Below are 14,700 nucleotides of genomic sequence, written 5' to 3'. Positions count from 1 at the left end.
ATTTCACCTTAAAGAATTTCCTATTTAATAAGAAAATAATACCAAGCATAATGCTTCTTAGAAATTGAACATAAACTTGATTATAAAGCTCTATTCACATTGCAGAGAATACTACTGTCCTTCAGTCAACAATGTATGATTGTACTATTCCTGTGTGTGTGTGTGTGTGTGTGTGTGTGTGTGTGTGTGTGTGTGTGTGTGTGTGTGTGTGTGTGTGTGTGTGTGTGTGTGTGTGTGTAAGTGTATTTACCTAATTGTAACATAAGGGAAAGGAGCTATGCTCGTACTGTCCCGTCTCCATATCTACTAATGTCCAGCTTTTTCTTAAAATCATGAATATTCCTTGCGTTGACCACTTCCACGTCTAAACTATTCCATGCTTCCACCCTTCTATGAGGAAGCTATATTTTTCACATCTCTCCTATAAGTGGCCATTTTAGTTTTTCCCATGCCCTCTCGACATTCTTTCATTCCACATACACAGATCTTCCCTATCCATTTTTCCATGCCAATCATCACTCTGTATATTGCTATCAGGTCTCCCCTTTCTCTTCTGTTTTCCAGGGTCGGAAGTTGCATTCTGTTCAGTCTGTCTTCATAAGTCAAATCTCTTAAGTCAGGCACCATTTTGTTGCAGCCCTCTGTACTTTCTCTAGTTTCCTTATGTGTTTCTTTAAGTTCGAGCCCACTGTATTGTTGCATATTCAAGCCTTGGTCTTATCATTGCAGTAATTATTTTCTTCATCATTTCTTCATCTAAATATCTGAACGCCACTCTTATGTTCCTCAATAAGTTCAATACTTCTCCAATTATTTTGTTTATATGTCTCTCTGGCGATAGGTCATTGGTAATTGTCACCCCAAGGTCTTTTTCTTCATGACTGGTTTTATGTCTTCATTTCCTATCTTGTACATACTCCTGATTCTTCTTTCACTCTTGCCAAACTCTAATTTCTTGCATTTTGTCGTGTTGAACTCCATTTGCCATGTACAGCTCCATTTCCATATTCTGTCCAAGTCTTCCTGGAGTAGTTCGCAATCTTTGTCACATCTCACTTTTCTTAACAATTTTGCATCGTCTGCAAATAGGCTCACATAACTGGACACCCCATCCACCATGTCATTTATGTAGACCGCAAACATTACTGGTGCCAACACTGATCCCTGTGGAACTCCACTCTCCACCAAGCCCCATTCTGATGGTCTGTCCTTAATTATTGTTCTCATTTCTCTTCCTACCAAAAGTCTTCCATCCATTTTAGTAAACTGCCATGCACTCCTCCTACCATTTCAAGTTTCCAGATCAGTCTCCGGTGTGGTACCTTATCAAAGGCCTTTTTTAAATCCAGATATATTCCATCAGCCCAACCATCTCTTTCCTGTATTACATCTATCACCCTCGAATAGTAACATATCAGGTTTGTCGTGCATGAACGCCCTTTTCTAAAACCAAATTGACACTCACAAAGTATGTCATTTTTCTCCAAGAAGTCTGTCCATCTATTCTTCACCACCCTCTCACACATCTTAGCTACCACACTTGTAAGTGACACTGGTCTATAGTTCAATGGGTCTCTCTTGTTACCTGATTTATAAATTGGGACAATGTTAGCTCTTTTCCAGTCTTGGGGCACTACACCTTCCCTTAATGAGGCATCAATTACTTCACAAACTTTTTCTGCCAGTTGCTCCCTGCATTCTCTTAAAATCCATCCTGATACCCCATCAGGTCCCACAGCTTTTCTCACTTCTAAACTCCCCATCATATTCTTGATCTCCTCCACAGTTACTTGAAACTCCTTCATAATCCCTTTCTGTTCCATTACCAGTGGTTTGTCAAAAGCAGTCTCCTTTGTGAATACCTTCCGAAAGCATCCATTCATAGCCTCTGCCATTTCCTGGGATCCTCACTGCATACTCCATTTACTTCTAAACTTTCAATACTTTCTCTATTTTTGATGTTGTTGTTCACATGTCTGTAAAAAGCCTTGGTTGGTCTTTACATTTATCAATTATATCCTTTTCTTGTTTCTTTCTTTCTTCTCTTCTAATCAACACATATTCATTTCTTGCTCTTTTGTAACTTTCCCACTGCTTAATCCGTCTTTTCCTTCTCCACCTCTTCCATGCATCCTCTTTTCTTGTTCTAGCCTTTTCACATCTATCGTTAAACCAGTCCTGCTTTCCAACTTCTCTATGTTGTCTTATTGGTACAAATTTTTCTCACCTTCTTTGTATATTTTTATAAATTCCTTCCACTTTTCATTTGCTCCTTAGCACTCTTGAATTTCATCCAATTTGTCTCTTGAAAGAATTTCTTTAGGTTTCCAAAATCTGTCTTGGCATAATTCCATCTTCCCACTTTATATTCTTCATTTCTTCTAGATTTCTCTTCATCTATCACCTTGAACTCCAAAACTGCATGATCACTCTTTGCTAAAGGGCACTCCACCCTCATCTCCTCAATGACCATTGGCTCTGTACTAAAGACCAAGTCCAGTCTTGACGATGCTCCCTCTCCTCCAAACCTAGTATCTTCTTTGACCCACTGAGTTAACACATTTTCCATTGCCAGTGTCAATAGTGTATTTCCCCATGTTGTCTCTGATCCTTCCATTGACCAGTCCTCCCAACACACCTCTTTACAATTAAAATCTCCCATCATTATAGTTCGTTCACAGCCACCCAACATTTCTTCCAGACATGTTCCTGTATCACTTATCATTTCTTCATATTCCTGTACTGACCATGCATTTGTCTTAGGTGGTACGTACACCACTATGTAGTGCCTCTTTTTCCTTCATTAGTTTCTGCTCTGATCTTTAGCACTTCTGCCTTTCCCATACCTTCTTTCACTTGATCCACCTTTATATCTTTTTAACCAGCAACATCACTCCTCCTCCCATCTTACCTACTCTATTTCTTTTCCAAACATTATATTTCCTTCTCCAACCATCATCAGGTCTTCTCCCTCTCTCAGTTTTGTTTCAGTAAGACCCACAATATCTGGGTTCTTGTCCCTCAAGTAATCGTTGAGTTCTAAAATCCCGATATCACTCCATTTATGTTGGAATACATTACATTCGCTCATACGTAAGTTTCTTTAGTCCTTTCTTGCTGTACTTTTCTGGGTTATGAACCACTTCCTCAGTCTCATATCCAAGATTCTCCAGAAAAACTCTTTCTTCTCCTCTTCTGTCCTCTCTTCATTTTTTTCAAAGCCTCCTTTCTCAACTCATTTAACATTTCTCTTTCCTTTTCACCGAGATCTCTTCTCAACCAAATCTTCCTTGTTGTTTCCTGCTGGGCTAGCCTCCATGACTTCTCCACCAATTCATCTACATCCTTTTGTGACTTAAGTTTGATTCTTATTGGCCTCATACCTTCTCCTGTGAACTTTCCAATTCTATGGAAGTCCTCTATTTCTTGTACTAGGTCTTTTCCCTCCTCCTGCACCACATTAATGATATTATTTATCACCTTTTTTATGTTTTTCTCTCTCTCCATTTTACTCGGTGTCTTATCCTCCTCCACACCAAATATCACCACACATCTCTTTTTGTCTACAGTTTCCCTCACCAATGTCTCATTTGACTTAATAACCTTCACCACTTTCTCAGCAATCTTCTCTTCTATGATCTGTTGATCTATAATTTCAGCAAGGCCCAAAGTTTTCTCCCCAGACTCTTTGATTTCCTTTTCCAGACTTGCAACTTTGTAATTTACCTCCTTTCTTTCCACTTCCTGACTTTTTTTCCATTCAGCCTGCTTCTCCATCTTTTTTCCTAAAGATTCTTGTGTGTGTGTGTGAGAGCAAGTCAAATAATTCATACCAGGATAAAAAGGTGGTAAACAACTTCTCACAACTTTTGTTTAAATCCACAGGGCTATCTGTGTGTGGCTATTGGTGTAAACTGAGAAAAAAATAGGACATGGTAAATACCTCTTGATTTCCTTTGCTTCTCCACCAAAGGCAATTACTGTCCTAATGGAAGAGAGAACCTCCTCTGCAATACTTCCTGCTTTTCCATACTTTTGCAATTCTGCAGAAGTCAAGTTTGTTGTAACCTGGAACAAATTCAACTGTGAACAGATAAGAAAGCATTGGCAAAACATGCAATACAACTTTGTGAGGAAAGACAGTGCAAGGATTCTTAGATGTGTAATGAAACAAAGAATAAAGAGAGAGAGAGAGAGAGAGAGAGAGAGAGAGAGAGAGAGAGAGAGAGAGAGAGAGAGAGAGAGAGAGAGAGAGAGAGAGAGAGAGAGAGAGAGAGAGAGAGAGAGAGAGAGAGAGAGAGAGAGAGAGAGAGAGAGAGAGAGAGACAGAGAGAGACAGAGAGAGAGAGAGACAGAGAGAGAGAGAGAGAGAGAGAGAGAGAGAGAGAGAGAGAGAGAGAGAGAGAGAGAGAGAGAGAGAGAGAGAGAGAGAGAGAGAGAGAGAGAGAGAGAGAGAGAGAGAGAGAGAGAGAGAGAGAAACAAACCTTTGCAATAAGTCCAGTGGAGATTCCCAGAAGAGGAAACACTGACAGGATGATAAGGGTGAGCTCCCATCCATGGACAAATGCATTGATTAATGATGCAAGAAAAGTTGTCATAAAAAATATGAACATTCCCACTTTTTCTCCAATGCCTTCTTGCAGCTTGTTCAAATCTCTGCAAAAGCATAAAAGATTAAACTTTTGTTACAACTTGCAATCCATCTTACAAAAACCTACTTTATCTACGATCTAACTAAGTCTGACACTGATTTTTTTAAAACTACCAAGAGATTGATCATGACAGAATAACCTCCATTTATTTTCACTCACACACTGCCCTGACATGCTCCACCTCCATCAACTTCCCAATCTTTGTCTCCTTTGGGTATTCCAATAACCAGTCCTCCTACTGCCATGGAAAGATTCTTCTTCTCACACACAAATCCACTGCACCTTTGTAAACCCTCTTTATCACCTCAATCTACACTTCCTGCTTTTAAACTTTCACATGATTCATTGACACTTGTAATAGCATCTATTTCTTCTCTTCAGTTATTTTCTCTTTCTCCTTTGTTATCATCTCTTCCCCACCACAGTTCACTTACTCTGTGACACGGCTGGCAAAGTCATTTGTCTGATGGGTGTCAAACCAAGCAATCTCTTGACACAAGATGCTCCGTAGGAACATCCCACGTAGTCTGAATACCTGTAAATTATTTATTGCATCTTATGGAACTTACATTACAAAATATATGGAAACACACACACACACACACACACACACACACACACACACACACACACACACATAAAGAAAATGACAAGATTAAGTCTTTACTGAATAAGATCTCAGAAGAGGAAGAGTGCCTATTTGCTGAGGTAGAAGAAAGTGTTAGACTAGGAGCTTTTGAGGAAGGTAAAAGTAAACCATTGAAATTGAAATTAAAGTCTCAGGTGGCAGCTGAGGACTTACTGAGGAGGGCTTGGAAACTTAAGGACTCTGAGGAAACCAAAACAATTTACATAAGAAGAAATATGTCACAGGATGAGGAATGAAAATGAGAGCTTGTAACTGAAGTGAGAGAGGAATGAAGAAGAACAGAGGAGGAAAAGACCAAGTTTTTGGAGGATGAGAAATGGGAGGCTAAAGAAGTGGTGGATAAAACAGACGGAATAGACATTACATGACAGACATGGAAGAAAGAGACTAGGAATGGAATTCAAGTGACTTACAAGAATATAGATGGATTTCTGTCTAAGAGGCTAGAATGTATGGATTACCTAAGAAACAATGAACCGGACATAATGTGTGTGTGGAAACAAAGCTAAGGCCGAAATAAAGCTAGACTGGTTTGTTGTAAAACACTACAAAGTATGGAGAAATGATAGAAAGAATAAAGGAGGTGGTGGTATAATGGTTCTTACTAAGGAAGATCTGATAGTGAAGGAGGTGAACTATAGTAAGAGAAATGAGGAAGTGATAAGTATGCTTATAACAGATGGCAAGAGGGACATTAATATTATAACAGTATACATACCACCCAGAACCAGTGCTTGGGAATATGAACAGTACCAAATGGTGATGAGAAATACTCTAGACAGAATGAAGCAAGAACTCATCAGAAAGGATAGAGTGATGATAGTCGGGACTTTAATTGTAAAGAAATAGTGTGGGAAGACTACGAAGTGGTGAACAGTGGTGAGTGGGCAGAGGAATTGTTAAAGGTAGCAACAAATAACTTGATGACACAGTGGGTGAGATCACCAACAAGGTGCAGGGGACAAGATGTTGCAGCAAGGTTGGATTTGGTATTTACCAGGGCATCTCTAAAAGAGGAAATTGAACATGAATGTCCCTTGGGAAAAGCGATCATGATGTCCTAAGCTTTGAGCTGGATACGGAATTAAGCACGAATAAGATTGTGGAACACAGGGAGGAAAAATTAAATTATATTAGGGCAAATTATAACCATATAAGGGAGTTCTTTAATGAAATTGACTGGTCCGTGGTATACCAGGAAAGGGATATGCAATTGAAATACGATAAATTTATGGATTTATATAACTCTGCTGTGAAAAGTTTGTGCCATATCACAGAAAGAGGACTTTAAATAATAAACAGTGGTTTAATAGAAATTGTGAAGAAGCAAAAAAGAACAAAGAAAAGGCATGGAAGAAACTTAAGAAAAACAGTGATGTATTATCAAGAGAAGTTTACAAAACAGCAAGGAATAGATATGTTGAAGTAAGGAGAACAGCACAGAAGGAATATGAACAGAGGGTGGTGGAAAACTGTGATAGTGACCCAAAATGTTTTACAAATTCATAAATGGAAAACTAAATAAAAGGGAGGCAATAGAAAAGGTAAAAATGGGAAGAAGTATATGAGGATGCTGGAGATATAGCTGAAATTTTGAACGACAACTTTTGCAAAGTGTTTACAAAGGAGGAGCATTTTATGGGAGGAAGGCCTACGGAAATAAAGCAAATGCAGGACATCATGGTTACTAAGGAAGATGTAAGGAAAATTATAAGCAATCTGGATATTAATAAATCAATGGGGCCTGATGGCATATCTGGGAGGTTGCTAAAAGAATGTAAGGATCAATTGTTGAACCCCGTATTTGATATTGTGGAAACCTCCATACGAACAGGATTAGTCCCGAAAGAGTGGAAAAGAGCTGACATTGTGCCTATATATAAGAATGGTAGTAGAATGGAACCGCTAAATTATAGACCAGTATCGTTGACTAGTATATTGTGCAAGGTATGTGAAGAAGTAATTAAAGCTAAGTGGAGTGAGTATCTAGAAAGTGAAAACATTCTGAGTGAAAGGCAGTTTGGTTTCAGAAAAGGAAGATCGTGTATCCAATTTATTATGTTTTTATTCAAGAGTGACTGACATACTACAACATAGAGAGGGATGGGTGGATGCTATCTACCTGGACTTGAGAAAGGCCTTTGATAAAGTACCACACAATAGACTGATGTGGAAACTAAAGAAGATTGGAGGAGTAAATGATAAACTAGCAAAATGGATGGAAAATTACTTAATGGGAAGAGAAATGAGAACAGTGGTGAGAGGAAGGAAGTCCGAGTGGAAGAAGGTAACCAGTGGAGTTCCACAAGGGTCAGTGCTTGGTCCCATCATGTTTTTGATTTATGTTAATGATATGCCAGTAGGAATTGACAGTTACATGAACATGTTTGGACGATACTAAAATTATGAGGAGAGTAAAGAATGTGGAAGATTGTAACAAGTTACAGGAAGATCTTGATAAAATATATGAGTGGAGTAAAGAGTGGCAGATGGAATTTAATATAGACAAGACCCATGTTATGAAAATGGGAAGAAGTAGATACAGACCAAACAGGGATTACAGGCTGGGTGATGAGAAAATTAAAGAGACCAATGAGGAGAAAGACTTAGGAGTAACCGTGCAAAACACTTTGTCACCGGAGAAACACATTAACAAGATATTTTGGAAAACATATAACATGCTTCAAAATATTGGCCTTGCATTCCACTACCTAGATGAAGGAATGATGAAGAAGATATTATGTACCTTAATAAGACCCCAGTTAGAATATGCAGCTTGTGTCTGGTCACCGCATATGAAGAAAAATGTGAAGAAGGTGGAAAGGGTACAGAGGCTGGCAACAAGGATGGTACCAGGACTCAGGAGTTAGACTATGAGGAAAGACTGAGGAAACTGGGGCTGACCACATTAGAAGAGAGAAGAACAAGAGGAGACATGATAACTATGTATAAATTGGTGAACAAGATTGACATATTGGACAGAGAGTTGATAAAGGTGACCACAAGTAATCATCTCCGAGGACATGGAAAAAAAAAAATAATAAAGACATCTGTCTAAATGACGTGAGAAAATACAGTTTCCGCATCGTAGTATTGATAAGTGGAATAAACTGAGCAGTGATGTCGTTGACGCAGTGTGTGTCAATCAGATGAAAGAGAGATATGACAGGAATGGACAAGGAGACAGGACACAGAGAGCTTAGCTCGGGCCCTGTAATACACAAATAGGTAAATACAAATAGGTAAATACACACACACACACACACACACACACACACACACACACACACACACACACACAGCTCAGTGGTTAGAGTGCTGGCTTCACAAGCCAGAGGACCAGGGTTCGATTCCCTGGCCGGGTGGAGATATTTGGGTGTGTCTCCTTTCACGTGTAGCCCCTGTTCACCTAGCAGTGAGTAGGTACGGGATGTAAATCGAGGAGTTGTGACCTTGTTGTCCCGGTGTGTGGTGTGTGCCTGGTTTCAGGCCTATTCGAAGATCGGAAATAATGAGCTCTGAGCTCGTTCCGTAGGATAACGTCCGGCTGTCTCGTCAGAGACTGCAGCAGATCAAACAGTGAAACACACACACACACACGTGAAGGATATTGGAAAATACAGTTTTCCACGTAGAACTCTGGAATAGTGAAATGCACTGAGTGATGAAGTTGTGACAACACATAAAGTGCATAATTAAAAAAAAATAAATAAAAAAATAAAAATAAATAAATAAATGGAGACATGGAGACAGGACACTATGAGCTCCACTCAAACCTTGTATAATACAACTAGGTAAATACACACACACACACACACACATATATATATATATATATATATATATATATATATATATATATATATATATATATATATATATATATATATATATATATATATATATATATATATATATATATATATATATATATATATATATATATATATATATATATATATATATATATATATATATATATATATATATATATATATATATATATATATATATATATATATATATATATATATATATATATATATATATACATATATATGGTACTGACCTGTCCCTCTGCAGCATAGTTCATGGAGGTGACAAAGATGTAGCCCATCAACATTTGCACAAAGCCGACGAGGAATGTCCCGACCCCAAACCTTACAACACCTTCAAAGAAATCACCGATGCCTAAGAACTCTCTCAGCAGGTCTTTAGCACTGAAAAGAGTGACATTCTATACTAAGAGATTCACATACACCTTGATGAATAATTTTTTTCATAGATACACTTACACACATGTTACAAGGATTCAAAGGAGTTCAGTTTCCCTGTTAAGTTAGGTTAGGTCAAGGGTGGACAAATATTTCAGTGGAAAGGCCACATTAAAAAGAATTACAATCTTATTAGGCCACATAGTATATTAACCCAAAAAAATTAATATTTAAAAGACACAATAAAGGCCTTTTAAAGAAAAGCCAGTGTTCCACATATATGCACACCTGTGGAAAGAAAACAAAATGCTCACAATACTATTTGGCATTGTTTATTAACTTTCTCTTTCAAATTTAGTAACATTTGTCAATTCCTTTAGTGGGCAGCATGCAGCACGTGGGTCATAGTTTGCTCACACCTGGGTTAGGTGAAGGGGGTTGCAGGGTTGCAGCCTCTATTAGGTTAGATTTGGCTAATTCATGCTAAGCTAAGTTAGATTACAGAATCTTGAAGTTGGAGGTGGGGAAGGGCAATGTGGTAGCCATCCATTAAGTTAGGCTAGGTGTGGTACCTAATTTAAGCTAGCTAAGGTTAGACTGGGGGTTGAAGGAGAGTATTGTCCCCATACTACGGGTCTCACCACACCTCACTCCCTTCCATGACCATAATTCTGCAAGTGAAGGGTCATAACATGTGCCACAGGCCAAAGACCTGGTGTGAAGGTGGGATCCAGCTGTCCTACATTGCTTGGCTGGTCATGTCTAGAAACATTCAAAAGGCACAAGCAGCCACCTTCCAACTCATTGACATATTATTATCATCTTTCTTTCTTTCAACTTTGTGCAAGCTGCACTCACAATGGACAATAAAATACCTCTTGAGCTAAGTTAGCCATGGCAGCATCCATGCACACTTCCACTGACAGTTCAAATGTCATGATCTTACAAACATGAGAAAATGACAGAAGCTACAAGAGGCCACCAGGCCTATAGGTGGCAGTTCCTGTATAAAAAAAACCTACCTACTACCATTTATCATCCCTCAACAAATCTAATCTCCTTTTAAAGCTCCCAATGGACTCAGCACTAAAAGCATGATTACTGAGCCCATTCCATTCCTCAACCACTCTAATAGAAAGTCATTCTATAAAAACCTTTCTTAAACCTAAATTTTTCAAGCTTGAGTCTAATACTGTACTTCTAGTTCTATTCTGGCTACAGATCCTAACTGTTTATGTCCACTATACCTCTGCCATCGAGGCAGAAGCAAGTAAAGTGGGGCAGTCACCCAGGCAATCCTGTGCTTCACAACCCATAGTGTGGCTGCTCACCTGCCCCCCCTCGTCCCCCACACACACAAATCTAGGGAATGCCGCACATTGCATCCCCCAGTGTAGACGGCACATTAGGTTACCTTTCAAAGCCCATATTTTAGTCACATCTGCTCCTCTCTTCACACTGCACATGCTCTTAACCCCTAAAAATAGTTTTTATTCTCTGAGAAAATTTTTACTCATTTTTGCATTCTTCTCATGAAAAACCCAACTTTCCCACCTGGTTCCCAATTTACTGAAGATGGTGAAAGTCAAAAAAATATTTACTTTACGTGTAGAAATACATAATATTGGTCATAATTTTGTGTACATTCTACTCATCCACATATTGAATAAGGGCACTCATGACTTTGTACACAATGCATTACTTACTGAGGGGCTGACCATTCACTCCCTACTCATTGGCGGCGGCTGACTGGTGATTGCTGACTGTTGACTTGGGGCACGGCGCCACCTCACACTTACGAACACTCGGGGTCACACGGCCCGAAGGTAGAATTATTTCACATTGTCTTCCTGTCGTTGTCACTACTGTACATGACGGGCCGTGAGGAACCACAGTTGCCTTGGCGGAGAGGTCATTTTGACAGGCAGGATGGTGTCATCCTCCTTGCCGTTATTTGTATCACGAATCACTATAGGCAAGTTTACACGGATCTTTTTTTTTTTTTGGGGGGTATTATTACAGTTTCAGCCAATACACCACATGTAACAATACACATTATCACGGTCTACATCACACTTCTACGAGCATTTCTAACCCCATTTTACCCTATCGGAAATTAGTAATAACATCAACACAAGCCTTCAAATTTGCGGTGTTCGGCGAGTTTTCTCTAAGTCCAGCAAGCTGCGGCGAGCCACGGAGCCCATCCCACTCTGAAATGAGCAGTACACTGATTTGCATTTGTTTCTAGCTGGGGTTTGTGGGTAACTGGTGAATAGGTTTCTTATTGTGTCTATAGTTCTTTTGTCCAATGACGTGCCACCACCTCTTAACACCACAAGCTGCGCCAATGGGAATTTGCTATATATATTCATAGGCGGGGCAAAGCTGGGCAGACAGGTGCACAGAGACAGGTGCGCAGTTCAGCCGTGGCCACCAGTGACATTAGTTGTAAAGGTTGCGAATTTGATTACTGGGAAATCATCGCTCCTGTGATGCAAGTCAGTGTACAATCGAGAAGAGGACCAGCCAGGACCTTCATTCTTTCTTTAAGGTATTGTGAGGAGGGGTATTGGTAAAGGTAGGGCATATTGTGTGAAGCTATACAAGAACCGGTGTGGGGGGGAAGGGAAGCTGCCCTAAAGCAAGGATATGGTAGGTTAGGTTTAAGTTAGGGTTAGGTTAGTGTTGCAGGGGGATCTGGGGGGGGCGCAGCCTCCCCGGCTAGGTTAGGTTACGTTAGGTTAGGTTAGTGTTGTAGGGGTGGTTCTGGGGGGGGCACAGCCCCCCGGTTAGGTTAGGTTTATGTTAGGGTTAGGTTAGTGTTGTAGGGGGGGTCCGGGGGGGAACAGCCCCCCTGGTTAGGTTAGGTTTATGTTAGGGTTACGTTAGTGTTGTAGGGGGGGGTCCAGGGAGGCACAGCCCCCCAGGTTAGGTTAGGTTACATTAGGTTAGGTTTATGTTAGGGTTAGGTTAGTGTTGTAGGGGGGAGTCCGGGGGGGCTGCGCCCCCCGGTTAGGTTAAGTTACGTTACGTTAGGTTTTTGTACTCATGAATTTTGTTATTTTCCCCACTTTCTTCTCTTTACAAATGGGTATTTTTCCCCTTAGATTTTCTGGACCCCACAAATTGCCTCATATTTGCTTTCCCCACCCAAAAACCCCACTTTCCCAAGAGGTTCCCAAGCTTGTTAGATTTAGGGAAAAAGAAATTTAAGATAGGGTGTATTGGCTCAAACTGCAAATTTACCTTTTTTTTTTTTACCTCCCGGCTGCTTACAGCCAACCGAACCGAATGACAAGTGTCACGCTGTCACTTTAAGTGATCCCACAGTGGAGAGCAGCCACTGGCTCGACAGCCGCGGCATTGACACACATCACCAAGAGGAGCTCCTCCGACTATCTTGCTTTTATTGGAATGTTGCTTGAGTTTGAAGGAATAAAGAGATTAAGCAATTAAGGGCTGAGGCAGGCTGTCACGCTGTTATAGCGTGGCAGCCGTGCTTTCCTCAATGACGAATGACGATGTAAACAAACCAATTCCGCGTTTTTTTTTTTTTTTTTTTTTTCTTTTAGATAAATCTAATTTTATTGCTTTGGTGTATCTAATGGCACAGTCAATTCTTACTATCAAAACACTTTACAATACTATCTTTTTTATTTTCAATTCTATATAGACAGCTGTTCTCATTTGACCGTGTAATAAGTGGGAAGCTAGGAGCAATAAGGAGAGCACCAAAGATGCACACATCATAGCAAGAATTTCATAAGTAAAGATGCAATTGAATTAAAAAACTCATACACTGTTATGGGAAATGATAACTTAAAAGAAAAAAAAAGTGTCATATATGGATGCCGAAGTCAAGACTGGCCATATGCAGCCACACTTGTCATTCATAATATACACGAGCGAATATTTAAATGAAATGTAACCTCCGGAATTCAGATAACGGAATCTGCGTCTGGGGAGATTTTTGAAAATCACTCAAATATCCGGAATTTCACCTTCCATCAGTACCTGTTAAAAAATCACATTTATTGAATTTCCTTGGGTTGAAATGAAGAGAGAGGTTCACCGAGTGGCAGCTGATTTGGTTTGGTTTCGATCAAGACTCTGACGTATATGGGTCCATTATGAAGTCGGTGCTCGCAGCCTTCCCAACGCCGGCCTCACGTTGCGCCCCAGTCTTTAACCAGTTCTGATAGGGGGCAGTCTGGATTACTGTTTGCGGCCTTGTGACCTTGTCATTACAACTATTACTTGTTCTTGTCAAGATGCCCAAACGAAAGTGTAAATTCACGGCAGAGATGCAGAACAAACTCCCGTGCTTCAAAAAAGGCAGGGATGAGTGGGAAGCTGAGTGTTTGCTGTGTAAACCAGGAACATTAATTATTTGTCTCACTGGCACATAAAGGTATTAATGACACAGTCACATGTGAGCTCTGAGAAACATAAGAGAGCAGTGCAAGAAGAGGGTTCATCAATGAAGATGACACATTATTTTGTTAAACCAGGAAGTGAAGCTGAAGATGTCAGTGCTGCAGGTGTTTATGCACCTTATCAGCCATATGCAAAGGTAAATAAGTTGAGTTTCTTTTAATTACTTTACATGTTTTCCGGTATCATATCAGGACCATATAGTGTTAGTGAAGGTGTTCGGAATTTTGATAGTTCATAAGGCAACCCTAAATAAGACACAGGAATAAATATGAATGGCGAACCACAAATTTCATCATACCAGAAATGCTTCGATCTGCACCCATTATGTTCATAAAATTTTTTATAGTTGTTAATAATTTTATGGTCCCCATCCATCTCTAACTCTAGTAATAAGAGATTTGAACATACTTACTCCTCCACAGTTGTATTTTCGTTGATTTCTATTGGGAGCTTTGCAAAACTGTCGTTGTACTCGTGCAGCGTCTCATTGGTGATGCTGGTGATCATGGCATGGTATACGAAGGAATTCGTCAAATCCCCGAACAGAATGAACATGGCCGGCAGACAGCCTCCTGACAGCATGGCGGCCACCACTCCACTCACCATTATACATCTTTCTTTACTGTTCGAGTATCTGAACTGATGAAAATATCCAGTTGTCAAATAATAATCTAAGTAAAAGTAACCTAATGACATGCTGAAATCAAACACAGTAGTGCAATGGTATTTCAATGCATCAAACTA

The 14,700-nt window shown here is 39.8% G+C and overlaps 1 protein-coding gene across 8 annotated transcripts in view; it reads right to left on the bottom strand.

The window, feature by feature from the left end:
- LOC123512371 (ATP-dependent translocase ABCB1-like) overlaps positions 1 to 14,700 on the bottom strand; it is a 45,357-nt gene that overhangs the window by 22,546 nt on the left and 8,111 nt on the right. For 2 of the 8 annotated variants that reach the window (XM_045268736.1, XM_045268738.1), the window contains exons 4-8: positions 14,369 to 14,595; positions 9,372 to 9,522; positions 5,088 to 5,188; positions 4,486 to 4,657; positions 3,944 to 4,068 (exon numbers count right to left, since the gene is read on the bottom strand). In XM_045268736.1, coding sequence (XP_045124671.1) covers positions 3,944 to 4,068; positions 4,486 to 4,657; positions 5,088 to 5,188; positions 9,372 to 9,522; positions 14,369 to 14,595 — 776 coding nt within the window. Of the gene's footprint in view, positions 1 to 3,943; positions 4,069 to 4,485; positions 4,658 to 5,087; positions 5,189 to 9,371; positions 9,523 to 11,222; positions 11,730 to 12,765; positions 13,983 to 14,368; positions 14,596 to 14,700 lie in introns of those variants that run through there. The other 6 variants (XM_045268740.1, XM_045268741.1, XM_045268739.1 and 3 more) reach the window with 6 other exon arrangements.

The sequence above is a fragment of the Portunus trituberculatus genome, chromosome 33 (assembly GCF_017591435.1).
Source record: "Portunus trituberculatus isolate SZX2019 chromosome 33, ASM1759143v1, whole genome shotgun sequence".
NCBI classification, from domain to species: Eukaryota; Metazoa; Arthropoda; class Malacostraca; order Decapoda; family Portunidae; genus Portunus; species Portunus trituberculatus.
Note: the sequence above shows the minus strand (reverse complement) of the source record. Positions and strands in the feature narration are given on the sequence as shown.